The sequence below is a fragment of the Panonychus citri genome, unplaced genomic scaffold, assembly GCF_014898815.1.
Source record: "Panonychus citri isolate SS breed McGregor unplaced genomic scaffold, ASM1489881v1 Contig00138, whole genome shotgun sequence".
NCBI lineage: Eukaryota > Metazoa > Arthropoda > Arachnida > Trombidiformes > Tetranychidae > Panonychus > Panonychus citri.
Window position 1 is genome coordinate 1,164,650 of NW_026515543.1, and position 26,290 is coordinate 1,190,939.

General features: G+C 29.2%; 4 protein-coding genes across 4 annotated transcripts in view; 1 reads left to right on the plus strand and 3 right to left on the minus strand.

The window, feature by feature from the left end:
- LOC128393495 (nephrin-like) overlaps positions 1–20,272 on the minus strand; it is a gene marked incomplete at its 5' end in the record, with an annotated part of 44,814 nt that extends 24,542 nt beyond the window's left edge. Inside the window, one exon of the mRNA XM_053353678.1 lies at positions 19,837–20,272. Coding sequence (XP_053209653.1) covers positions 19,837–20,272 — 436 coding nt within the window. The remainder of the gene's footprint in view (positions 1–19,836) is intronic.
- A 1,094-nt stretch (positions 20,273–21,366) lies between these two features.
- Positions 21,367–23,949, plus strand: LOC128393848 (putative uncharacterized protein DDB_G0282133). Its single transcript, XM_053354082.1, has 4 exons — positions 21,367–22,818; positions 23,228–23,338; positions 23,418–23,483; positions 23,551–23,949. The coding sequence occupies exons 1-4, from the start codon at positions 21,997–21,999 to the stop codon at positions 23,623–23,625; spliced, it is 1,074 nt and encodes a 357-aa protein (XP_053210057.1). The 5' UTR covers positions 21,367–21,996; the 3' UTR covers positions 23,626–23,949.
- A 368-nt stretch (positions 23,950–24,317) lies between these two features.
- LOC128393496 (U8 snoRNA-decapping enzyme-like) lies at positions 24,318–25,104 on the minus strand. Its single transcript, XM_053353679.1, has one exon. It carries the CDS (start codon positions 24,762–24,764, stop codon positions 24,318–24,320), a length of 447 nt encoding a protein of 148 aa, XP_053209654.1. The 5' UTR covers positions 24,765–25,104.
- Positions 25,105–25,298: 194 nt separating this feature from the next.
- Positions 25,299–26,253, minus strand: LOC128393849 (U8 snoRNA-decapping enzyme-like). The gene is made up of 2 exons (XM_053354083.1): positions 25,614–26,253; positions 25,299–25,508 (listed from the first exon to the last, which is right to left on the minus strand). Exons 1-2 carry the CDS (start codon positions 26,230–26,232, stop codon positions 25,417–25,419), a joined length of 711 nt encoding a protein of 236 aa, XP_053210058.1. The 5' UTR covers positions 26,233–26,253; the 3' UTR covers positions 25,299–25,416.
- Between the last annotated feature and the right edge of the window lie 37 nt (positions 26,254–26,290).

Genomic DNA, 26,290 nt, shown 5'->3' on the forward strand with positions numbered 1-26,290 from the left:
AGTTGTTCAATGGTTTTATAGAAACAACTTGAAATAATCGAGAGTGTTATTATAAAGATAAGATTCTTTGGATAATATTATTTTGATTCTGAATGTCTCTTGAGAGGCTATTCTGATACTCGGTGTACAAGAGTCGAAGGGAGAGAAAGAGGCAAGTTTATTCATTATCAATATTGATTCAGTTTGACCAATTGCACTTATTGAGAAAGAAACTTAATCAATAATATGATTCAATTTTGTTGTCGGCATATCGATACAATTGAGCCATGAAGAGCATGATGAAACTGTTTCAATCGTAATGAAAATTGATAAGAAACTTTGAAGCCTTAAAGTTCATTATCAGTTTTTTTAACTATCTCAATGCAAAGTGATGATGGTTTGATGACAATGATGATGAAAATTATGTCGTTGTCGGCGGTAAGTGATGCTGAGCATCAGAAATTCTTGTAACTCAAACTCCTTAAAACAGTTTATTCAACTGGAATCGATTTAATTTGCTTAATGAGCCTTCACACGGTTCAATTGGTACTAAGAAAAAAAGTTCGTAGAATAAAAAAAACTAAAGAGAGAATCTTGAGAATTGAAGCATCATCCTTATCACTCCCAATTCTCATCCTTTTATTTTCTTTTCTTTTGTAATATTTTCCACCAGCAACAGTATGAAAAAAAAAATAAAAAGAGAGAGAGAGAGAGAGAGAGAGAGAGAGAGAGAGAGAGAGAGATGGCTCATCATCAGCAGAAAAAAACACCAACATTGAATTTGAAGGAAAGAGCAACAGAAGCAAAAAGATGAATCTCTTTTTACATTTTCCTCTATTTTTCATCTTCATCATCATCATGGAAAAGGAAGTCAAAGATTCTGTTAATTGACCATGTGACCTTTTTTCTACCTTCTATTTCCCATTTCCACCCACTTTCCGCTCTCAAGATAATACTCAAAGTTTTTCACGATTTTATCATTCCTTAGTTGAATCATTTTCTGGATGAAATATTACCATTACATGCTATTGTTATATTCATTTCCATTCTGTCTATAGTTGATTGGATTTACTGTTTATTTTTTTTTTCAAACGAAAAAAAGTTCTTGACTTTTATCGTCCGTATCCTCAAAAATATCGAAATGACCATCATGTTGATTGTAATTTATCAATTGGATACAATTAACTGTTTGAATTCAAGTTGATTTGAGAAACTTATAAATACAAAGTTTCCTATTTCAAGTTAAACTTCCGCCTTTTTTTTATAATGATTCAAGTGAATTTCATTTCAATTGAATTCCAGAGTTCGATCAATCATGATGATGATGTTTATTTCTTACCAAGTATCATGGTAATAATTAAGTTCTGCCACTGGTGATTGGATTATACTGAGTAAGAGTAACTTTTAAACTTTTTCTTCGAGGGAAAAAAACGGTAATAGTTTCATTTTGTTTATTTTTTTCTCTGAATAGATCAGAACTTTTTTACTACCAACATTGAGTTTTAACCCATGCATCTATCATGATTTTAGACACAATAAAAATGATACAAAGTTTCACCAAGAACCATTATCATTATGATTACAATAGTATTGAGCTTTTGATTACTGATTGTAAGCCTAATGACTTGAGTGAGTAAAATTCAGAAACTCAGATTCCCATGATAATTTTTCATCCTCATGGTAAAAGATGATTAGCTCATTGGTGAGTCATGAGAAAAAGTTCAATCAGATGGATAAATAATCAGCTAATAAACAATTAATACATGAAATTATTGGTATGAGATAAATTGTTTGGAATGGTTTAAATTTATTTAATGAAAATTGAGTTGAATCATAAATGAGATTCAATGAACTTTTCTGCTTTTTTATACCGATTGAAATTTTTTATTTTCTCAATGAAAATGAAAAAAAATATCATCATCACAGAAGCCACACCCAAACATGATAAATTTCATGTCCAATTAATAGTATGTTCAGTTAATAGTGATTAAAAGTAATGGATAATAATTCATCCCAAAATACAATCAGTAGCAATAATGTAATCGGATGATTCTGATTCTGTTCATGATATTGACCCGTAAATGGTTTGAATCATTGTAACCTCATTTCCAGATCATTTAACATCACAATGTACATTTATAATATCATCATTATCATCATCATCATTAGATGATACAATAAATACCGATTTTATTTCATCTGTCAGCTGATTACGGTTCAGAACTTTCTCTCTCTCTCTCTCTCTCATTGGGAAAACAATAGTAAATCGAGAAAGAGGGATAAGATGATCAGAATACATGATAGATAAACAGTTTCTCGATTTCATATCATCCTAATCATCATCATCTTCGTCTTCTTCATCTTCTTTTTCATCATAATCCTCCTCCGTCATCATCGAATCCCTTCATCAATTGTAAACTTTAGATTCTCACCTTTCTTTTTTTAGCAATAACATTTTTGCACGATTGTTTGTAATTTGATTTTAAATTGTTTCACTCACAAATCATGATTAAGAGATGATATTGTTATTAAAGACTTTAAACTAATATGTTGATACTCATCATCAGGATGGGACAATATGAGAGAAGCTGGAAAATAAGAAAAGTAAACTTCAGCTGATGAGATTTCCAATCTTATTGGAGAGTAATTTTTTCCTCACCTCTACAGTTTGACCTAAGGTTATACAGACACTCTAAGGAAAATGTGTGTAAGTTTTTTGTCTAATATTATATTAGAAATATAATTTGGAAGGAAAATTTTCTTCTCTCCTTTTTTTCAACATCGTTAGAACTTTTCTTCCCTTTTTCTTCAGGTAAACATTGTTATTTACTTTATTATTACAATTTTCTCCACCTCCAACTTTAACCTCACCTTATCCTTGTTTGTAATATTTTGATAAACAATTAAGATAATAACAAATAATGATAATGCATCATGATGATAATGATGATGACACAAAGTGTTGAGATAGGGTTGCCAGTGGGTGGAAGATAATGAGAAATCCTGAATACCTTTCCCTGAAACTATTACAAGTAAACACAGCAAAATGATGAGAATGAAAAAGATAAAAGTTCTTCTTGATGATTAGATCATTTTTTTTGTTCTACTCTCTCCTGTTTTAAAATTGCATTAGAACTTGAGTTTTGCTTCTGTTCCTCGAATTTGTTTGTTTCTTTTTGACTTTTCTTTTTTATTTCGAGAATACAAAAACTTTCCAGCCTCAATTACAATCTAATGATGTAGTACTTTTAATTTTGATAGTTTTTGATGAACAGAGAGAGAGAGAGAGAGAGAGAGAGAGAGAGAGAGAGAGAGATGAATAGTGTGATGAGGATGCTAAAGATAGTAGGAGTAAGTAAATTATATTTTAGCTAAAATTCATCTAATATTTAATCATCATTTCATTGAATCACATCCAAACTTTGACCTTAATTGTATGTGTTGTTTTCTCTCAAGTTTAATCATTTTAGTTAAAAAAATTCGCTTCTATTTTTCTTTCAACTAATATATTACACTCTTTCTGTGACTCCATCAAATTAATCCATTAATTTGATTGTTAAATAAGCTAATTGTCACCCATTAATCTAGATTGCAGGGAGGGATAATAATAATAATAATAATATTGAACAAAAGTTTTGATGGAAAAAAAAGTTCATCAAGAATTGAACAGCATGATAATGATAATAATAGACTTCATGTGTTACTTTTAAATGTGATTATATGACTTTTAGATATTAATTATACGTCGACGTTGTTTTATTTTCACTTTTTATTTCATTCCAAGAGTTTAACTTTTTTTTATCATCAAAATCTTTCCCTTGGATTCATGGTGATAATCATAATGATATTAGATGGTAAAAGTTTATTATCTGAATAATCATGAATCATGTTTGAATTTGAGGTAATCTTGATTTCAGGCAAAAAGGTTTACATAGTTTCATGCTGATTTTCAATTCTCAGTCAAACATATCCACTCACCTTTATCTTTTTATCTGATTAATTCATTGGAACTCATGTCATTCTAATGATCATCACATGAATAATTATCATGTTTGATTAATTTTCTCACTGAGAGTAATTCATTAGGATAGTTTGAAAGACAATGTAACTAAAAATTCATCAGATTAGTAATGATTGATATAAAAACACAGAAAAAGTTATGCACACAAATATGAATATTTCATTTCATGGTAAATAATGAATTTTCAGGATTATAACTTAGGTCATGAATAGTAACCAGTTGAATGAGAGTATAGTTATGGTCACAATTAACTTAGTATCAATTTAATAAGGATAAAAGGACAACAATTAAAGTTAAACCTTCAATGATTATAATCATTATTATAGTAATGATTACCTTTTAATTCAATTGTCATCAAGCTGATTAACTTGATCTCTTAAAATAATCATGTAATCTTGATAATAACCGGAGGATAAATGGAGAGAGAAGAGAGAGAGAGAGAGAGAGAGAGATGGAGATTATTGTTATCAGACTTTCAAGAGAAAAAAACATCACGTATTAGAACTAAATTCATGATGAATTCCACCACTAATTCTGGGATATGATGTAAAGTTACAAGTGGAAAAGAGCATGAAAATGATGAAGAGAAACATGGAAACAAATTACTGATACCTTTCAAAATCAATCAAACTGATGGATTGAAGGGACTCTCGATAAAGAAATGGCTCCTTATCGTATCCACCCCACTCTCAGTTGATCATTTCTACCACCATGTATTCACCATGTTCAGGTGTTTATCTGAATGTCATCGCCATTCTCAATCTCTCATTTTCTCTTTCTCTCTCTTTTCCTTTTTCCCTTTTAACTATTAACTAATCATTTTCCAATCCCTTTTCCTGGGATTTTGATCATGTTTGATGGCGAGAAACATAATGATGATCATGATGATAAGAAGTTCTGAGTGAATCACCACGTCTTATTTCTCAATGTTTATCTCTAGTTGAACTTCATCGATCATTATGAGTTATCCTAATCAACTCCATGTTTCTATCAATTCATGAGTGATTACATCAAATTGGGTGATGTTGTCGGTGGGTTAAATGATGATGAAAATTCTGAATTACTGATGAAAGATTTAACTCATACCTTGTATGTCTACTCTTTCAATAGGTCATCATCATCATCATCATCATCACCTTGTTTCCTGACAAATCAAGTGGTCAATTTTGTGATCAAAATTACAGATTAACTCTTGATTCTGATCAATGTTTTTTCATCATCATCGATTATTTTCATCGAAACTTAATCATAGACTCAAAGGTTTTCACCCATCAAGGTTAATAGAGCGATTTTTTTCTCATTCCAATCCTTAAGTTATAACATTGTATTCTCAACATGGTTAATTATATTTCGCTTTTAAAACTCATCAATCAATTAGTTTACTTTCAATTTCTGGTCAACTTCATGTTGATATCGAAATTTTCTCAGCAAAATCTTCAATTGAAACTAATCATTTAACGTCTAGTGTAACAATTACATGGTGATCATAATGACATGAGACTTTTGATGAAACTTTTTTCTTCACTTTAAAAAGTTTCAACGTCTCAATTTTGGTTCAAGTGGGAGGATTTTTGAGATAAAAAGTTCATGACACTCTGAGAATCAGAGAGATAGAATCACAAATCATGATAAGATATTCAATGTAATCAAGTTTACATTAAGGATTATTATCATTAAGATGTACATTTGTTTCTTCCTGAACGATGATTACATCATCTTGGCTCATGGTAATATTATCATGAAATTATAGCAGAAATTTTGATTTTGTTTGTTGACAGAATTTGATAATTTTTTTCATAAATAATTTTATCTTTTTTTCCTTGAGTATTTTTACATGTTGGTGACAGATATTGTTTCCGATAGTAATACAATTATTCACCATGGTGTTGAATGAATAACTTTTTTCTTCTGTTGATTTTATCCTGAATTTCTGGAGCTGTTTGCATGATTGAATTCATTTCTAATCAGTACAACTTTTGATTTTACTTTTTTTCTCGACTGAATCTTTTTGCATATTACTATTATCGTTGAACATTCGGTATGGCTTCATCCTTTTCAGATTTGTGGTGATATTAATTTGTCATCTGATAAGATGTAATCATATTATCTTGAAGGTTCATCATCATCATCACCATGGATTCAGAATAATTTGTTACAGATCAAATCATTGTATTGTCTTTCACTTCCTGGTCTCTTTAGACCCAAAATTCAGAGTCACTCTGAGTTTTTTATTATATTTTGAAACTTTTATGTCTAATTATTATGATATATAAAAATGTTGGATCCTCAGTTTCATGAAGAAACGTAAATTTATTTTCCCATCCTGATAATTTATACTTGGTAGCCAATCAGCTTAATTGCTGTACCTTTAATTATTAATTATCGAGGCTTAATTGAATCATTTTGTTGTATAATTAATATAATCACTTGTCAGTCTCATCATGATGATATCAGATTGAAAATTATCATGATGAAAAATTAGCGAGGAAAACGAGTGATAAAAGCTTCAAGAATTTTCTGATTCAATGGAAAGGTAATTAGATGCTCATCTCCATGGCGATAATCAAGGTTAATTGTTTGCTATTAACTTTATTATCTAAGAACTGAGATCATGATTTAAGTCTATCTTCTAATTATAAGATGAATAATCATGGTGATGAACTTTGTGTGAAAATCTGTTATCTTTAATTTGATATTTTTCTTACTCATTATAAATTTATCTTCATTGATTCATTCATCATGAAATCGTTAATCATGGTGTTGATAAAGAGATGGATTGAGTTCAACTGATTTAATTGCTTGGAATTGATTGAAAATTAAATTTTTACATAAAATGAAAAAGTATAAAAATAAACATTAGAATCACTGGAAACTTTTCATCATCATGAATTTCATGATATTTTTATATCAATACAAAATCAATGATTTCCATATATCAACAAAATTATCATTGGTGACAATTAATCATCAGGATTAATCTATTTACTTCAATTGAATCCTAATCTCCTCCCGCTGATTTGTGATTCAAATGATATGACGATAACTTTGAATTGATGAATTTTCCTTGAATCTTTTTTTCCTTCTTTTGATTAATTTCTAATCAATTCAGTTGATTATTAAGATGAATCCAATTTCCAATTGATTACCGGCTATTGATTCTGAAATAACCCATGATCATGATCTTTTCGAGTTCAATGTCATCATGAAGGAAAAGAAGAAGGAAAAAGTTTCAGAATCGATCGAGAATCAAATTCCAGGAAGAAGAAAAAAACAAATCGACCCTCAGAATTTTAATGTTTACCTCTCGATCTACTTTTTTTCCCTCCCTGTATATTGGCTTGCACCAACTAATCTCAATCCACTAAGCATAATCTTCACCCTCTTGCTACACTCTAACTAATTAGCTTAACAATATCAAATTAACTTTTAAGCAAACTAATTGCTGGAGCTTCTCAATTTTCACTTGAAACTTATCCCTGATTAAAACTCTTGGATCATCACAATTTTCTGATTAATGGAAATTAGATTCTATTGATTAATCATGATAATAAACTTTGTTTATATTATTTTGATAATTTTATTCTTCTCCTTCATCATTATCCGAATCTAAACTCATGCCAAGAGAGAGATATTCAAACAATTTATCTACCTTGATATTAGTTTATCTCGATAGTCTAACGATTGGGTTTCCAATGAAGACGACGACGATTCAACATTAAATTCAGATTTACAGGTTAATCTATTGGGTATAGTTAAGAAATTGCAACAATTTTCATCCTCTTGATTATCATCATTAGCGATGACTGAGTTTATTTCATGGTGATTAAGCTACTATTTTTTTACTCTTCCACCATGATGATAATAATAATAATTGCTCCGGTTCATTAAGTTCAATCAAGGTGATTTGTTATTGTTAATACAATTATCGTCCGGATGATTACAATGATATAAACAAATTCATTTGTTTGGCTCAGCAATTGTTTTGAAAGCTCTCACCTCTCTTGGCCCCCTGAATATAATCATGACTTGAAAGGTAAGAAAATTTATCAACCATTGAAGGATTATCTCAAGTTCAGAGTTGATTAACTGCTTAAGATGTAAAGTTTATTAATCTAGAGAGTTTTTCTCATGTATTTATCTTTTACCTGAATCTAGACAAAATTCATTATAAAAAAAAAGATTTCACCTTGAGTTCAATTTGATGATGAGATCTCATCATGTAATTCATGAGCAATTCTAAGACTTGAAGACTAAAATCTTACCAGGATTGAGAGTCTAGACTAGAGGAAATAACAGTTAAAAGCACAATTGATTATGATTCATGTTAATCTAAACGAAAGTCTCGGTAATTAGAGATAATTGTTGTATTAATAATTCACTGATTTTCAATCATGATAAAACACTCAAATGGAATGAAAACTTTTCTGATATTTTGATATTCTTTCAATGAAAATGCAATTCATTCCAAAAATGTTAGTACTCATAATTCATATTCAAATTTTTCTTGATATGATATAATATAAACATGGAAACCAATGAATATGACACAAATTTCATATTCGCATCCAAGATGTTCAGATAATTCAACAATAATCATCTGAATATCTAATTTTCAACTATTAATATACAAACACATCAATGTTTGTTTTTTGCATGACTGTTACGCTAATCATTCATCATCTCATTTGCAATTTAATCTGAATTTTCATTTCGTGATTAAACCAGATCAATTATCTTCAGATATTTAAGCAGAAATGGAGTTATCATTATCACGGTTATTATAAACACAAATACATGGAGGAACTGAAGAAGTGAGAATGTCAAATATTATCATGAGAAAGTGGGAAAAGAATTTCGAAAAAACAAAGTTCGACTCTCATCTATTGGCATTCTCGATGATTCAAGTATTAGATAAGAAAAAGATAATTCTAGTTATTGTTTTTTTTTCTATCTTTTTATTATTATTTTGTGTATCCTTTCATGGGGCAAAGGAATACATGGTTTATGCACATTTCTTTCTTTCTTTCTCCTCCTTCTGCATTTACCACTCCCTGATTCTTTGCATAGTCAACGTAACATTATATCATTTTCATTATTTTCTGTTCATGGATTTATGAACATTCTGATTAGAAATGCCAAGCACAGATAAAACTCTTATCTACAAAATGTTGCAAGAAAAAATCGTTCTCATATTATTACTGTCATATATTTAAAGCTTCTCATCTTTATCATTACACTTTTTCCTCCACCTCTCTTTTGTCCCCTTTCCATTATACACCACAGTGAAAATCTCACCCTGAATGACTGAATTTTCAATTTCCATGTGTTGATATTTTCTGATATTTTTTTCATTCTTATCATTCGTTAAAGTAAGTGCTGATATTACAAAGATTGATCAATCAAAATGTTTGTAATGATTGAAATATTATCCTATTGGTATTGTTATTGAAACGAAAAGCCGTCAGTAGCGATATATAAAGTTTCATGTACCACTGAATTTTCACCTTAGCTAGATTAGGATTGAATTGGACAAATTTTTTTTTCTTGCCTGAGAATTTAAATTCATTCAAAATCCATCTTGAACCTTGTGGTTCTGATTGTGATTTTGACTGTATTGTCTAAACAGAAACAATTCCATAACAAAAAAGTTATGTACCATGAACTTGATCAACATTCAATTCTAAATAATGAGCTGATTTGTTTCATTTCCATAGGCATTGGATGGAGAAAATAATTCGAACCTCCATCATCATCATTACCATGAACTCCTCAGAATTTCAACAATTTAGAATGATTCTTTTGCTTTTTTTGATCGTATCATTCAACCTTGATGATCATGATGATCTTTCATGTAAGTTTACATGGAGAAAATTTTATTTTCAACCCTAAAGCCGAACTTTTTTTTCTCCAACACTTTCGGATTCCATGAAGTTTAGAGTTTGGAAGAAGCAAAAAAAAACACCATAGCTAATGAACTTGCAACCAGTGAAATGGTGAAGTAAAAAAGAAATGAGAAGTAAATTATAAATTCAGTTGATGAATTCTGGTTGAGTTGATTAAATTTGCATGATTTGTTGATTCCCTTGCGTTTTTCATAAGAGTTTTAACAAGACTTTGTATATATATTGTCAGCTACACCCGGTATGTTGATGGTACAATTACAATTTTTAATCAAGACCATAAGTATTTCAGTATAACCATGATCTTCATCATCTCCATTATGATGATTATGGTTACGGTTATGTAATTTCAATCATCAATCAATCAAGAATGGAGAGAGAAAGAAAAAAAACTTTGTATGTTACTTGTAATACTATCAAAGGAAAGTTAATGAGGGGAAATATGATTATCTATTATTCAATAAAAACAATTAAATTGAATTACAATTCTTTGATTAGGTTAGATTGGGTTAGATTAGATTAAATTAGACCAGAGGAGAGATAAAGAGAGAAAGGAAAACATTTATACAAGTTTCTTTCAACTCTCTCTTTGTTTCCAATGTTGGGTTTTAGTTAATCTTTTCCAAGTCAATGGTAACAACTAATTCAAAGTTACAAACTTTGAATGTTTCATTGATAATCTAATGATGATACATTGTTAACGGAAGAGGAATTGAATGATGACAATATATTCATACTTTCATACATGACACAATGTAAATCTATTTGTTGACACACCTTTTTTTACAATATAATAATAATGTACGGTAGATGATTGTGTGTGTGACAAACGGAAACATACTATTAGTAGTAGTAGTAGTAGTCAATCTGAGAGGTGGTTTTGTCCACCACATGAATTGGAAATACAATTTAAATGAGGAGCAGAATATCATCAATTATCAGCTGTGACAGTATGACAACATATCTTGCTACTTTTGTCACAACAAAAGTTGAAAATCAAATTAACTCAACCGCGCGTACGTTCAAACATCCAACAATCATGAATCTTGTGTGTTGAATATTAATTAGATGGATGATAATGTTAATGATGATGATGATCCTGATGAGTTAGCAGAAAAAAGGATAATAGGAATCTGTGTATAATATCATTTACCTGTGATTAGTTGTGGGCAGAGTGAAATTAATTTACCTTATTTTGGAAAGTGTTTTTGTAATTTCAATCCAACAATTAACCAGTTTAGTAAAAGGAAAACAGTTCAATCAAAGTCACTGGAATGGGTTAATTTATTATTATTTTTTTTTGTACATACATTGTATCAATTGTATTGAACATTATTTTTCAAGGGGAATTATTTTTTCGTGGTCAATTCATAGATTGGATCAAAGTTTTATCCTTTTCAAATTTTGTATCATTTCTGGCTAAGTGTATTTATATAATAAAGAAAGAAAAGTTCATGATAGTATCATGAATATTTCAAATTGTATTTTCATTTTCATTGGTTATTATTTATAGAAACTATTGATAACATTAATGTAACAAGTTTAGAATGAACAACAAATAAAATGATATCCTGATGGGAAACTGAATGATTTGAAATCTAAAAATATCAGAAATATTATATTGGAATATGAGAAAATTTTATTAAACTGATTGAGTAAAAAAAATTTCATTCTGATGGGATGAATTTCCTTCTTCATCTTTGAGTATGAATCTTCCTAACATTTAGTTTTCCCATTTTGAACTGGCAATCTGAATGATAACGATAACACGGTGAAAATGAGTGAGTCGAAAATGCTGAGTAAATAAGTTTTATGTGTTAACACATAATTGAATAACAAAAGGAAAGAGCAGTTTCTATGATAATACTCATGGTGAAAGTTCAGTGATGAAATTGAAGGAATCAACTGATTTCCCTGTGAGAGTTGTTGTGATAAACTTTTTCATGATGATTATGATGAGAGAGAGAGAGAGAGAGAAGATAAAACAGAGAAGAGAGAATTTTTTTCATCCTCTATCAGAATAAATATTCTGACAAAAAATGTTCAATAACAATTTACTAACTTTCTACTCATCATCATCATGTAATATTATTATTACATTGATCTCATTTCATGTTATTATTATATTATCATTATGATTATCATTGTGTGTGTGTATTATTATTGTTGTTCATTGTTATTACAGATTCTTGTTATGATATTTTCATTTTCAAACGTTATTATCATCATCAACTTTTGAACAAAATTCCATGATAACTTTATTTCACTACAAAATTTTGTTACTTTTGACTGGATGATAATAGTGATCAAACTGTCACCCATGTTTATACTTATTGAATTTCAACTGATTGGAGAGAAAAATTTACCTCAAGAATACAAAATTAGTCGATTTTTCCAATAGAATTACAAAGAAAAAGTTATTAATGAATATTCATTTTATTCTCATGGTGATAAAAACTTTATATTCACTGAGCTAATTACACTTTTCCTGAATTTTCATTTAGATTTTCTGGAAAATAAATTCTTCTTATTATTCAGCAATTAACATGATTTCTTTTGTACAGACACCATGTAATTCCCATTAAGAGCATAGGCCATTCATTTATTGGCACAATAAAAATGTAATTATCTTGTTGACCAATTATGAGAAAGTTTTGTCTCATTAATCTGATAAAATCATTTTACTATAACAAACTCATATTCGAGTTCAAGGTCAAGAGCTTGAAACGATCATATTGATGAATAATTTCATTTGATTCTATTATTATCAGAATGTCATTCTAAATATAAACGATAAATCGGTTTATATGAAGAAGAAAAAAAGTTCTGATGCCAAAAATGGAAACAGGATCAAGAGTTAAGAAGCTTAATGAAAATCTTTACTTATCTAACTATTAATCTCTTAATCCATTTCCAGGTCAACATGGTAAACATTCAGTGAGAGGCAATTTGAAATCATGTAAACATGGAGATGATGATTCTTTGGCTCTATTGCTATTATATTGTAAACAAGGTGAACTATTAACATTAATAATTTGTTTTCAAGTATTTTCGATAAGAATAAGATAAAATAAAATAAAATAAAATAAAATAAATTTCATTCACATTGCACTTGATAGAAGTGAGAATTTCATTTCATGATGCAAATAAAAATCAACAAATTCCAAATGATTGATGTTCAACTTTCTTCTTGTTTACATGAAGCTAATCTCTTTCTCTATGATTCTGGTTGGTAAATCATTTGTCATACAAGATTTTCATTTGAATAACATCATGAAGTCATGGAAAAAAAAATAGATCTGAATGGTGAAAATAAATGATTCATGCTTTTTCACTTCCGTGGAGGGAAAAATGATATCCGATTCATTATCATGTGTTATACTGTTTGTAATCTGAAACCCAAAAGTCTAATAAGACTTTGGTAAAGTTTTTGTTTTCCTCATCAAAACTATTTCCGGTTTTCGGTGAGAAAGTAAGCAAAAAAACAAGAGTGAGAAAATTTTTCTGAATACTCAGCAACCTCATGAATTATAATGATTGAAGAAAATGATCTTGATTATGATGATTATTATTATAAATATCAATAATAACTTTTTACAACAGTATAATTGATAACCTCGTTGTTAGCACGTAAATAATGCTCAGAGCTTACATGATAACCATGGTTAGAATTTGAAATAATCTAATAATAAGGTGCGGTGGTAAAATTGATTGCGTTAGTTGATATTATCATCTGAAATTTTTGTTTCTCTCTCACTTTCGTTTATAACTGAAAATGAATTTATAATTCAGATGCATGGAAATGTATTCAGCCATTAACCACATCCGTTAACCTCAATGTGTTGCTATAATATCAATACCCTGGATAATTTATATATCATCATGTTGGTTTTTCGTGGATTTTCATGAACATCATCAAAATTATCATCATGATGAATTTGTTACTGTAAATAAGAAAAAAGATTCAATATCAACTTTCCTTCATCTCAAGATAACTTTAGATCTCCCCTCATTTATTTCAACTGGTTAATCAACATTCACCATAGTTACATGTTGTTACAGAATTTACATCTGAATCAGCTGATTGTTGAGCGGCCTTTCTTAATTCCAACTGAGTTTTTGGTAAACTTTTAGAGTAAATTTCATGGTATTAGCATGAGAAACCTTATTGATTATATTCTAGAAAATTTTTCTCTTAAAATGAATTCGATAATATTAATGGTAACCAAAGATTAGAGTTCTAAAGAAAAAAAAATCACATTGAAAGTAAAGAATATGCTGAATTTTCATGAAATCAAAATCTCTTTTTCTTTCTGTTTCTGTCATGAACTTTTTCTGAACTTTTCATTACCTTCTTCGAACCAAAGTGATATTTTCTTATTCTTTTGTATGGAAACAATTTCCCTAGACACTAATCTTTCATTAGGAAACTAAGGTTTGCATCTTTCGATTCTTGGTTTCAAGAATGATTTTACCATGTATTCTTACATCAAGCATAATGAACTTTCAATGAAGTTCTGTAAGTTCTATAAGTTCTGGTGTAATTTCAAGATTTAACTAGATCTTTTCATTTATTGATCTCATTAGAAACTTTGTGACTTTTTGTCTAATCAATTAGCTTGTGATAATTGTTTCACCATTTTGATTCACCTAATTCAATAAAAATATTTTCTCAATCAGTTCAGTTCATTGGTTTGTAAAAATGTTTACTTACATTTAGTATTCATTGTTTTTTTTCTCTTGCATCATGATTATGATAATAATCATCTTGATGTTCAATCATGCAACTTCATTCATCCAATTGGATGAAAATAATACAGTTGATTTTGTTTAAGGTGAAATAAATAATAATATGAAAATAACAATGAATCTCATGATGAACCTGATTTCAAATATATACACTATGAAAATTGAATCAATTGGATAAATGTTATGATAATAAAATTCAATGATTAGTATTATTACAATAACAACATGCTCCCTGATAATATTCATGATGAAAATTTAGTTAGATACTGAATCGAATTTCTAATTTATCTTAATGATTTCGTTTTCTTATTCAATTAGCATAGAATTTTTTTCTCTCTCTCTCTCTTGTTGTTTCGATTTCAATTTGATAACAGTTATCATGAGCTCTTTTTGGAAAAGGTTGAACATATCTGATAGAATTTTGGAATATTAGAGAAAAGATTTTTTTTTCTCTTCACAAATTCAGAAAGAACAAAAAGTTCAGAGCCAAATTCAAACAAAGACAAATGTTTAAACATCTTCCATGAGGAAACCATTAATGTCACCTTTATATGTTTAAACGGTTGGAAAACAGAAAAAAAAGTTCTGTAAGAGAAGAAAAAAATTTCTGTCAGAATTTTCGATAAACATTATTTACAGAATTATTTTTTTAACTGAATGGTTTATCTTCTTTCATGAACTATATTTTTACTGAGCTTGTGATCTTTTTTCCTGCTAACAATATCATCATTACATATTCCGATGAAAAAGGGAAAGAGAAAAAATGGAAATTTGAAAATTTCGAAATTCAATAAGTTAGAAAAATTTTCCAAGAACTTATTATTAGTTATGAAAATCGCGAACTGGAAAGAAAACTTTTTCCTCTTCTTCTAATATTTGCCTCTTGCATATCTGTATCTAGAACATTTCTTATTAATAAATATTATTTTCGAGCTGATTTAGTTTCGATCCAAATACAAATCTCGAAGGTGTGATAAAAGAAGAGCAGAGAGCAGAGAGAGAGAGAGAGAGAGAGAGAGAGAGAGAGAGAGAGAGAGAGAGAGAGAGAGAGAGAGAGAGAGATATCATTAGGGTAGAGAGCGGAAAAGTCGACTCGACATTAATGCTTTTTTCTTTTGTTTTGTTTCGGAAATTTTTGCTTTTCGAAAAAAATATTCAAAGTTAATCTCGATCCATTTATTATTATTTGTTTTCCATGAATCATGACCCTGTATCTCTTTCTCTCGTCATTTTGAGAAAGAGAACTATTCTAACCTTCCCGTTATGCTTTTTCTTTTGTTTTGTTTCGGAAATTTTTGCTTTTCGAAAAAAATATTCAAAGTTAATCTCGATCCATTTATTATTATTTGTTTTCCATGAATCATGACCCTGTATCTCTTTCTCTCGTCATTTTGAGAAAGAGAAATAACTATTCTAACCTTCCCCGTTAGTTTGAAATCTCTGAATATATGTACATGTATATTCTGTGGTGGGAGAAAAGAGGAAGAAAGAAAAATCCATTATTCTTGCCTAAAATTCAGTATTATTATTTTGGATACATTCACCTCGCTAGTGTTTATTCATATACCTTACCTGCAACAATTCATATTTGTATGTATAAAGTTCAAGTGCCTTGAGGAATACCCATTTTGAACTACACCAATTGCATGATTACAGGGTGAGAAGGTGATAGAAATAAGGTATTCATGTTATTTTTCACTTGAACGCTTTTCCAATCTTTTCACTCTTTTCCATCTCATGTAATACATTTGCCAATTCTACATTCATATTGTGAAAACTGTTCTTCATATCATAAAGAGGAACAACCATACAAAAGTCTTACAGAACTTTTCTCTTTCTCTCTCTTATTCTATTCAGTTCAAATTTTGTTCTCACTTTTATCACTATGTGAAAGTGTTAATAGGTATTCAGGTTATATTATCCATGATTATTCAATGAAAATATAAAATGAATAAATCAACAGCATGACGATGACAATGATAACCTCAAGATAATATGTTGAAAAGAATAAGATTTTTTCCTTCTCAAAGTAAAGCTTGTAAAGGCTCATCTCTTTTTCATGAACCAAGCCTGTAGGTAAAGGATAAGATAATATTAATAAAATGATTGATAAACTAACTAATCATTGGCTTAGCATTCTGAATTATTATTTGTCAATCAAACAATTCTGAACTGAATCAGTTTCAATATTTCTGTAAGATTTATTTCTCTCAATGCACAATTTCAAATGATAAGTTAATGTTTACCTTTCAATGTGCTGGTCATTTCTTACTTTCCCTTCCCCCATCGCTTTTTCAATGGGTTTTTTTTCTGGTCAAGAATGATATTTATCTTGTATACTGATATTAAAGATGAAGAAGAAAAAAAAATACTTGAATACCTTCAGACATATTCTGATTCCCCCACGGCGGAGTAAAAAATAAGAGCCGGTTGTCAAACCATAAGCAAAGAATCAACTTGGTTATATGTCAACTTTCAAGTGTTTGGTCAAGTTGATTGTACAGTATGATCATGATTAAGATAAGTAAATAATAAACCATGATACTTGAAGGTTATCATGGTTTTCAAGGGGGTTGGGAAAGAGACTGGGGTAGGTATCACACTGGTGGTTTTGAAAAGTTCTTTTATCCTCCTCCTTGTATTTATCTCTTCGATAAAAGTTAATACATGTATTTGAATGTACATCTTACATTTCTTGAGATGGAAAGAGGAGAAAAAGTTCATTTTAAAATGATGATTCTTTGAGCTGAGGATAGAAAATTCTAAGGGTGTGGTTGAGAGCTTCAATTCTGCTGAATTTTTTTTTCTTCTCCCCTGTCATTGAGCCTTCAATTTCGAATTTAAATTTGAATAATTTTCATTTGTAATTCCACAAAAGAAATTATGAAAGATTTATTTTTTCTTTCGATAATGTAAATGAGTTAATCTTATCATATAATTTCTTCTGATTGGAAAATAAAATGAATATTTCTTTGGAGAACAATAAATAGAGAAATGATAAGATGAATCAGAGAAAAAGTTAAGATGATACGATGGTTTTAGGATTATCATGGTGAAACATGAAAATGTAATCAGGTAATAGAAATAATAATAATTCGAATGTTTTATTCTCTTCTGTTCCCATTTTACTATGAAAAAAGAAGAAAAACAGAAATTAAATCTAAAGGTATTTCATTCTGTTAAACAATAAACTATGAGAGATTTTTTTCCTTCCTGTATCAATAAAGTCCTAAAGTTTATGATAATTTCATTCTGAATTATCATCATATTTTTTTTGATATCATAAATAGAAATGAATCTTTATGAGAGATAAAATATTTTCATTTTAAGATTTCATAGGGTACATGAAGGAACTGATCATGTAAATAATAATCCTTTTTTCTTCAGTTATTTTCTTTTTCTAATGGAAATACAGAATCGTCAGATTATCATCATCATGATACCATTAAGATCAATGTGAAAGGTATTATGATGATCATGATAGTAAAACAAGTAAACATGATGATAGTTATTACTTTGATTCACTAGTTTCCTGAATATTGAATAAAGATTTTTTTAGGATTGAATATTATTATTTTATTTCTTTTTTTTTCCATTCAATAAATTCATCTTTAAGTTTTTGCATACGCTACATTGAATAACCTCTTGTCATCATGTAAATCATCATCCTCTCATCTCTATCTCTCATGAATTATTTTGGACAAAATGAATTATTATAATGGGAAAATGATAATAATCATTATCTTCATCAGAGTAATCAATTTACCGCCATTCAATTGGTTAGAAACAATAACATTATCGTAAACAACTTGATGATTAATTTTGATTGTTATCATGTAAACATCATGTCACTGAGAGTGGGAGGTGAGAGAGAGAGAGAGAGATTGGTTTTTGTAAGGTAATTGAATATTATGTAAATTTTATATTTCAAGAGTTCCCATTCAATAAATTCAATCTTCCTGGCTTGAATCATACCTGTGTATTATTTTAAATGAAATTAAATTGATGAACAATTTAATTGTTGGATTTTTGATTCATGTTTTCATTGCAGTTTACATGATTCTCATAAATGAATTAACCCAACAGAAATTAGATTCAAGTTTGATTGATTTTATTGTGATGAATTTGAAAATTGATTGAAATGATTATTCAGCTTGTCAGCTCGCTGATTGTTACAATTGTTGCTCTGGTTTTTAATTTACTTTACTTAATGAGAGACTGAAAGTTTGTCATGTTCATGTGTGTCATAGTGATTGTCACTGATTATGATTGATTATTATATTTGATCATTTGGATTTGTTTTTGTTGGTTTGTAAAATTTTTATTTGATTAATTCAATTGTTCAGATTTTGATTATTTCTTGTTTTTTCATACAACTTAAATGAATTTGGATAAAGGTAAATAACAATTTGTTGATCATCACGATCATGTTTTACTGGATTGTTTCAATGGGGAAAATTTGATTTACTCAATCATTTTCATTGATTGTCTGGGTTTGAATTGAAAAACTAAGTAACTTTCATGGTGAAAAATGAAGATGATGAAATCAATTTGATATCAGCTCACGAAATTCAAGTTACTATTGGTGAAAGTAAATAAATTCAGTTTATCTTTATACTGGAACTACAAGTTATCTACCCAAAGTATTACAATCAAAGTTCAGATTGTTGTTCAAACTTTGATTCAAAGTGTATTTCATGGTATAAATATTAAAGATTAATCTGATCATGATAAAATAAAAAGAGAGAGAGAGATGTCTCAAGTTATATAAAGTCATAGGTGAAAAATTTAGATTACACTTATCAGGAAGATAAATTCAATGATCATGATAACTTTGAAATGTACTTCATGATGAATTCAAGAAACGGTCAAGATAAGTGAAGCGATAAGTTTGAAGTAGCCTGAAACTCAGGAATGAGATAATGTCAAGATAAACTGATCGAAATGACTAAATAACTAAAACGAATCAGTAAGGAAATTGAATCAAGATCAATTTCGTTACAGTTAACTTTTTGATATAAAATCAATGTGAAAAACAACTGATGAAATTTTTACAACTCGAAAACAAAAAGTTTTCCAACTTTGTTTTGTCGAAATCAGCAAGAATTTAAATAATAATAATAAGATAAACTTGATTGTTTTACTTGGTTATGTTAATAGACAATGAAGATAGTGTAATTTTCATACCGATAACTTCAAGATAAACGATTGTGTTTATGGTTCTTGACCAACGAAAGTCAACTCGACATCGATATGCACCATTATCCTCCTCTCGAACTGGTTTGATTATTAGGAATGCAAATTGGACGGTAATGTTGAACGAAACTCTACCTTTTAGATAATCACTTGTAAACCTATTGGCGGTTGTAAGGTTTGAACTTGAATTACGAGCATCGACTGTATAAATGGGTGAACCTTGGGTATCACCTTTATACCAGAAAATGGTGGTCACTGCATCATTAGAGGTCGAAGATGAAATGTTACAAGGTAGTTCAACTTTACCATCAATTAAGGCTTTGTATTTGGACCCAGAGATTTCAGATAACACTAAACTTGATGTTGTTGTTGTTATTGCCGAGGAGGTGACAGATGATCCTGATCCTGCTGGTGGTGACCGAGGGTTGAATTAATTGGGTTAAAAGTGTAACAATCAAGGTGATTAAGGTTGAAACTTTGATATCATGATAACGATTGGAGTAATAATATATGTTGAAATAACAATAAACGCTTGTTGATTTGGTCATGATTTAAGGTTTTCTTTTGAACAATTTAGTTAAAACGATTGATAATTTACATTCAATGCTGTTAATTATGATTATTATTACTAATTTTCATAGTAGTTAACACAAATTGGAAACAATTTAATCACTTATTTTAACAATTTAAATATTATAATACAAAATGAAAACTTTTTACCAATAGTTGGCAAATTGTCACATTTCACACAAAATTACAAGTATCATTAACACTCTGGATTCAAATTTAATTACTAATTGTTGTTCTTCTTAAGTTTGGATTTGGTTTAATTAAGAAATCTACATCTAAAGTTTGAAAGAAAATGAATTAAATGAATAAGGAATCGAGAGTTTTGAACAAAATTGAAGTTCGAAGCTTAAAAATAAACTTGACTTCAACTTTTACTCCGATGTTTTTGTTCACACTCGAAGTGAAAAGGTTGATCTTTTTGTTCATATGAAGAGAAATTCATTGTAACATGATAACTGAATTCTTCCTGTGAATCATATGCTGCCATCTGAATGCTTTGTAAATGGAGAGGGAAATGTTCATCTTTGCAATGATCAAAGGAAAATGTTGATCATGTCAACTGAGGTTCAGTTTAGAGTCTGACATTTTATCCGCTGAATCAACAGATAAGATCTAATCCAATTCAATAGATTGTATTAATTATCAAGTCAGTTCGTAGTTAATCATCAATCAAATTGATGTTTACCAAATTATATTTTTATTCAAGTCATCTAATTGCTATAAAATTGATTACTTGCTCATGAGTAACCAATTTCAGATTTGAATGAAAGTTCTGACAAAACATTGTCCATGTTCATTAATCTCATGAAATTTTGAATTCAACTGTAAAAGATTGACTACAACTTTCGATATTCAATTGAACTTTGAGCTGTGAGTCTGAATGATTGATGTTCAGAAGACAAAAACTTTCCCACCTTCAATTGAAATCCACCACGAATAAAATCCCGCTCCCATTGAACTCTCTCTCTCTCTCTCTCTCTCCTCATTACCCAACAAATCAACAATCACCATGGTGAGATCGATAATTTATTATTTCTCATTTTCCAACAAACAATTTGAAACATTAACCATTTCGTATCTAATATTTTTCAATTGGTCAACAATTGTTATCGTCCAATTGTCTTCCTCTACCTGTGTTTTTATATCTCATTAACCCCACCCTTCTTGACCACCACCACGTATCAGTTTGTATCCAATTAGTTTGTAAAAAAAAGTTTCTCATTAAGAATGACAATTAATAAGATTATCAATAACATCTAAGACAATCAACTTCTACACATTTCCAATCAATCCAAAATGTTAATCAACTGTTAACTTTAATCATCATTAAGAAGGTTTAATTATTTCAAATGGAATATTGAAAATATTAATATTGTAGAAATTAAATTAATATCTTCATTGTGATTCCATGGAAACAGAATAATTCTCATATTGAATAAAACTCCCACCATCATGATCCAGTTATTAATTCATTTTTTATTGAATTATCATGAGAGGTTAATAGCAGTTATCGTCAATTAATTGTCTCCAATGATGATATTCAAGATGATAGAGATGATAATCATCTTGTAACCAGATAACATGGGATTGTCTTCAAGTAAAGATGAATTCAAATCCATTTCCGTGACTGATTATGATTCTGAAATATTATTTGACTCAATAAATAACAATAACAATCAACTTAATCATAGTGAATTGTTGGTTAAATCACCTCACGAAATATTAGTTGATCATAATGGTGATCAATTGATAACTGGATCAACTAAACTGTTGTCTTCAATAAATTGTCAACATCCAATTGAATCATATTATAATAATGGTGATGGTGATTTAATTGGTGATCAGCCAAATCAGAAACAATTAAAAAGTAAATTGTTTTCAAGTGAAACAAATCATAATAATAGTAAATTGTTTCCAAAGGATTTAAATGAGGAAATGAATGATTTTCTTCATCTATTCAATTCAAATCAAACTATTAACCAATCAAACAATAATCATCAAAATCATAACAATTTATTTTCATCACCAGTTACACTTAAAAGTGAAAACAAATTAAAGTTTTTCAATTCTAATCAAAGGGATCAAATTAGATTCCCAATTATGGATCAAGTTGATATTGTTGGTGAATTAAATTGCCACAAACCGTTAACACCATCGGATAGTTTTGAAGAACCAGTAATGACCCCTGGTCAGTTCGGTAACAAAGGTGCCAAGGGTAGAGATGAAGATGAAGATGATGATGTGACGGTCGATATTAAATCCGAAGATGATAATAAAAAGGAAACTGATCAAGTGATTTCGGAGATTAATCAATTGTTGTCGGAACCTGATGATCTATTAACACCCTCACCTTATACCTGGAGAAGAGGCCGATCCTTAGGTAATATAATCGACGATAAGAATGTAAGTCAAATGGAAAAATCAAAATTCGATAATCAAAAAGTTCTAACCAATTCGATAAATTATTGTCTTAGAATTGATTCAAATTGTGTTGACAATCTATTGGTTGATTGTCTAAATTGTTTTACTCTCATTAAACTTATTCCAAATGAGCAATCAAACAATTAATCAAATTTAATTGTAAAAATTTTTGATTGTTGAGCGATTACAATTGTTACTTTTAAATTGTTCCGAAAAATTGATTGAATCATTTTCTGTGAAGGTTACAATTTAAATATCACTTTCTGATTAATGATTTACCTTTCAATGATTATATTGATTAATTGCCAATTTCCTGTTGATTATTGATTAACCAATTAATTTGTTGGTTGTTATTTTTTTTTATTGCCATTTGATTATTTGTTTGATTTAGTTGATTAATCATTCCAGTTCCAGTGATAGATCAATGGACTCATTGTTGAAAAACTATCAAGATAATCAAATCAATCTTAATTGCGATGATCCAATTGATTATCCAGAAAAGGTAATCAGCTAATAACCTAATTTCCTCTAATTGTTTGATTAGCGATAAATCACTAATTGATTAATAATTAATTTCTTAGAGCAATGATCATCTCCATCCACCATCATTGAACAGTTCAAATGTTAACACCGATGATCAACTTGAGGTAATTTAGAATCAAATTTCTTGATCATGATTAACTTAATCGTCTCATGTTTTTACGTTTATTTTAGTCAATTGAAGATCTGATTTGCAAAGAAATGAAAACCACAATTAAAAGTAAAATTAAATTCATTTATTCTGATTGATTCCATTTGATGAGTTAGTTTTAATTGCTTTTCTTTTGTATCATTTGATTTAGATAAACTTGATTCTTATGACGAATTGGAAAGAGAGTTAATTGATTCAATTGAATCAGAATATATTGGAACAAGTTGAATGTGAGATATGTTAATTGTATTGTAACTTTGCTGCCCTTTGGATATGGTAAACAATTAATTAGCCATTTGAAACAATTTAACCAATTGTAACTCCATATTTTCAGTTCCCCGATCGTTAGTGAATGTGATTTGTTATTTGAATATACATTATATATAAATATTGATTTCGTAAAGTTAAATTGTTTCCATGGTTTTAATCACAATTATAAAACTGGATGATATTAGTTTATGATATATATTGATGGCCAACCGCTTGGATTGAGATTCATATGAGATAATCCAATGAATATTATGAATATAATCTCGCTGAGTGTTTGATAAAACCTTAACAAGTGCCAATACTTTGCTAATAATCAAGTAAATGTAAAAAAATGTTTAACCTCAAAGTAATTAAAGATCATGTTCACTGTATTAATTAGTTATTTGTAGTTCGTATTTTTTGTTCAGTGATGAGACAAAAAATATCACAATACTTTTCAAGTATCAACAATGATGAATATGAAGAGGTTCCTTTTGATTAGAATTAAAAATTGGCCACAATTGGTTAAATCCTTGGATGGCTACTGGTTATGAATATAACCATTGTTTTCATGGGTAAGAGATTCACTTGGCATAGAAGTATAATTTATCTCCTCTTCCAGCTCCCTTTCCAATCCCTTTATTATATCACCAGTTTCATGAATCTCTTCGTATTTATTGCCAACAGCACCTCCAGGAAAGCCTAATTTTCCATCAAATCGTACCTGACACAAGCCGAAAATACATTCAGCATCGTTGTCAGTTATTTTACAGTAAAGTAAACAATGAGCTGCATGTAGGTAAGATGATTTGTCCTTTAATTGTAATGATTCATCCAAGGTTAATGGTCGAAGTTGCCGCTTGTTATCATTAACTGATGTACTTGAGCCAGATGAAGATGAAGATGATGATGATATTGTAGCTGACAATGAACGAGGAATACAAGCTCGAAATCCAATTAACTTGGGTACTAATGCGGCTAATAACATGGTAACGATTTTCCAATGATTGATGAAATATCCAAAAAGAGAATAGAATTAAACTTGAATAATAAAAATTTCTATGGAAATATTTTAGAAAAATACTAAAACCAAATTAGTTGATGTATTATAAATTTAATTAATCACAATTTTATTAAGAATCAAAAATTAAGCTTATCAACAGTTGGAGTTTCATTCAACTATTAATGAAAATGAAGGAACTGATATGATATGATAATTACAAGTTAAGATGATGATCAGAATTAAATCAAGCAAGGGAATGAAACAGTTAATTGTTATCACAAAATTCAAGACAATCAGAGGCACAAGTTGTAAACAATTAAGAGAAACAATTAGTTGAAATGTTTTTGCTTATTAAAGGAAAACAATGTAATCAAATTGACGAATCACATTACGTAACCAATGGAAACCGAATTCAACTCTTTTGGCGGGAATTTTGAATTTCTAACTTCTCGAAGTGAATTAGAATCGAGTGATAATTAACTGATTGTGACTGATTTTGAGTGGATTCTTTTAGGGGAAATCCAATCATCATATAGTATTTGATTGCTGAAGAGTGATTTTTTTTAACTGGGGATGGAAACATGGATCCTTTTTACTTGGATAATTGTTGGTGTTTTCGTTAATTGTTTTGATTGGTTTAATTCAACATTTCTTTCAATTTAGCTAAATAATTTGGACTCATACAATTAAGGCGAACAAGTGAATCGAAAAGTTGACCTTTGGCTGTCCCTGTAGATTGTATAAATGGAAAAGAGAATTACTTTAATCATTGTTTCAATTGTAGTAAAAAGAGAGAGAGAGAGAGATCAATTTGATGAGGAAAATTAACTTTACCTGCAAATTTGTGGGATAAGAAATTGATTAGGAAAGTACCTCTAATTGAATAGAAACGATAATCTGATTGTGCATCGATAAAATTAGGATCTATTAATGGAATTCTGAAAATACCAACTGATTCCAGGGGAAAATGAATCGATCGAGTGTGATTAAGTTCACAATTAATGAATTCAAGGTGAGTGATTTGTTTCATGAAAAAATGGTGAACATTACATGAAGAGTTTGTCTCAGAATTAAGATTAATATCTTCCCTCAGGTAACTGGAAACATGAACGAAACCAGAATTATCTTCATGAGAAATATAATTAATCTCTTCGGCTAATTCTCGTCGTAAGCCGATCAACAGATGATCCAAAGTCGATAAAGGTTCATCATTTTCTCCAACTACTCCACCAGGAAAACCGATCAGTCCATCGAATCGAACTTGACCCAAACCAAAATAACCCGAATGGTCAATTATCTTACAATAGAGTAAACAATGAGCTGCATGTCGATATCGAGTTTTATCATTTAATTTAAGTGCTTCATCTAAGGGAATCGATTTTAATCCCATTGAACTGTAATAAGGATTAACTGGATTACCTATGGTTTCATAATCAACTTCCGATTCAATCATTTCAATGTTCAAAATAATAACATAAACAATTGTAAATACTAATTGTGATTGTTTTGTT